General features: G+C 55.3%; 1 protein-coding gene across 1 annotated transcript in view; it reads left to right on the forward strand.

Annotated features, from left to right (window-relative positions):
* The window catches only part of NLRP7 (NLR family, pyrin domain containing 7), a 33,105-nt gene that overhangs the window by 2,427 nt on the left and 28,711 nt on the right, over window positions 1-1,967 (forward strand). Inside the window, exon 2 of the mRNA XM_011932591.1 lies at window positions 219-1,797. Within this exon, the coding sequence (XP_011787981.1) occupies window positions 219-1,797 (1,579 nt within the window). The remainder of the gene's footprint in view (window positions 1-218; window positions 1,798-1,967) is intronic.

Raw genomic sequence — 1,967 nt, forward strand, 5'->3', positions numbered from 1 at the left:
CTAATGTTTTGTATTTTTAGTAGAGACGGGGTTTCACTATCTTGGCCAGGTTGGTCTTGAACTCCTGACCTCAAGTGATCCACCCACCTCGGCCTCCTGAAGTGCTGGGATTACAGGCATGAGCCACCGTACCCGGCCTTCATTTCTGGTACTTGGCAAAGTGATTTTCAGAAGAGCGTAATCATCAACCTCAACTGTCCTGTGGGCTGTCACTGCAGGTGAAAAGGAGGGACGGAGAAATTCAGTGGAGAAACAATCTTTGGTCTGGAAGAACACCTTTTGGCAAGGAGACATTGACAGTTTCCATGACGACGTCATTCGGAGAAACCAACGGTTCATTCCATTCTTGAATCCCACAACACCCAGGAAGCTAACACCTTACACCGTGGTGCTGCACGGCCTCGCGGGCGTGGGGAAAACCACACTGGCCAAAAAGTGTATGCGGGACTGGACAGACTGCAACCTCAGCCCGACGGCCAGATACGCTTTCTACCTCAGCTGCAAGGAGCTCAGCCGCATGGGCCCGTGCAGTTTTGCAGAGCTGATCTCCAAAGACTGGCCTGAATTGCAGGATGACATTCCAAGCCTCCTAGCCCAAGCACAGAGAATCCTGTTTGTGGTCGATGGCCTTGATGAGCTGAAAGTCCCTCCTGGGGCGCTGATCCAGGACATCTGCGGGGACTGGGAGCAGCAGAAGCCGGTGCCGGTCCTCCTGGGGAGTTTGCTGAAGAGGAAGATGTTACCCAAGGCTGCCCTGCTGGTCACGACGCGGCCCAGGGCCCTGAGGGACCTCCAGCTCCTGGTGCAGCAGCCGATCTACATAAGGGTAGAGGGGTTCCTGGAGGAGGACAGGAGGGCCTATTTCCTGAGACGCTTTGGAGACGAGGACCAAGCCATGCGTGCCTTTGAGCTGATGAGGAGCAACGCGGCCCTGTTCCAGCTGGGCTCGGCGCCCGCGGTGTGCTGGATCGTGTGCACGACTCTGAAGCTGCAGATGGAGAAGGGGGAGGGCCCGGCCCCCACCTGCCTCACCCGCACGGGGCTGTTCCTGCGCTTCCTCTGCAGCCAGTTCCCGCAGGGCGCACAGCTCCGGGGCAAGCTGCGGGCGCTGAGCCTCCTGGCCGCGCAGGGTTTGTGGGCACAGATGTCCGTGTTCCACGGAGAGGACCTGGAAAGGGCTGGGGTGCAGGAGTCCGACCTCCCCCCGTTCCTGGACAGAGACATCCTCCGCCAGGACAGAGCCTCCAAAGGCTGCTACTCCTTCATCCACCTCAGCTTCCAGCAGTTTCTCACTGCGCTGTTCTACGCCCTGGAGGAGGAGGAGGAGGAGGACAGGGACGGCCATGCCTGGGACATTGGGGACGTGCAGAAGCTGCTTTCCGAAGAAGAAAGGCTCAAGAACCCCGACCTGATTCAAGTAGGGCACTTCTTATTCGGCCTGGCTAATGAGAAGAGAGCCAAGGAGTTGGAGGCCACTTTTGGCTGCCAGATGTCACCGGAGATCAAACAGGAATTACTGCGATGCAAAGCAAATCTTCACGCAAATAAGCCCTTATCCATGACAGAGCTGAAGGAGGTCTTGTGCTGCCTGTACGAGTCTCAGGAGGAGGAGCTGGCGAAGGTGATGGTGGCCCCGTTCAAGGAAATTTCTATTAACTTGACAAATACTTCTGAAATGATGCACTGTTCCTTCAGCCTGAAGCATTGTCAAGACTTGGAGAAGGTCTCCCTGCAGGTTGCAAAGGGGGTGTTCCTGGAGAATTACGTGGATTTCGAACCAGACATTGAATTTGAGAGGTAAGAACTGTTTTCCCATCCCATGCTCCACTAGGAAGAGGCCAGTGTCTCTTGTGCCCCGTGGCTTACGGTCGGAATTTCCTTCTGGCTGGACTTTCTTCCAGCTTCACAGTTCAACATGGAGATGCGAATTGGCAATTAGGAATTGGGTCTTTTTTTTTTTTTTTTTT

The sequence above is a fragment of the Colobus angolensis genome, unplaced genomic scaffold (assembly GCF_000951035.1).
Source record: "Colobus angolensis palliatus isolate OR3802 unplaced genomic scaffold, Cang.pa_1.0 Scaffold96, whole genome shotgun sequence".
In the NCBI taxonomy this organism is placed as follows: Eukaryota; Metazoa; Chordata; class Mammalia; order Primates; family Cercopithecidae; genus Colobus; species Colobus angolensis.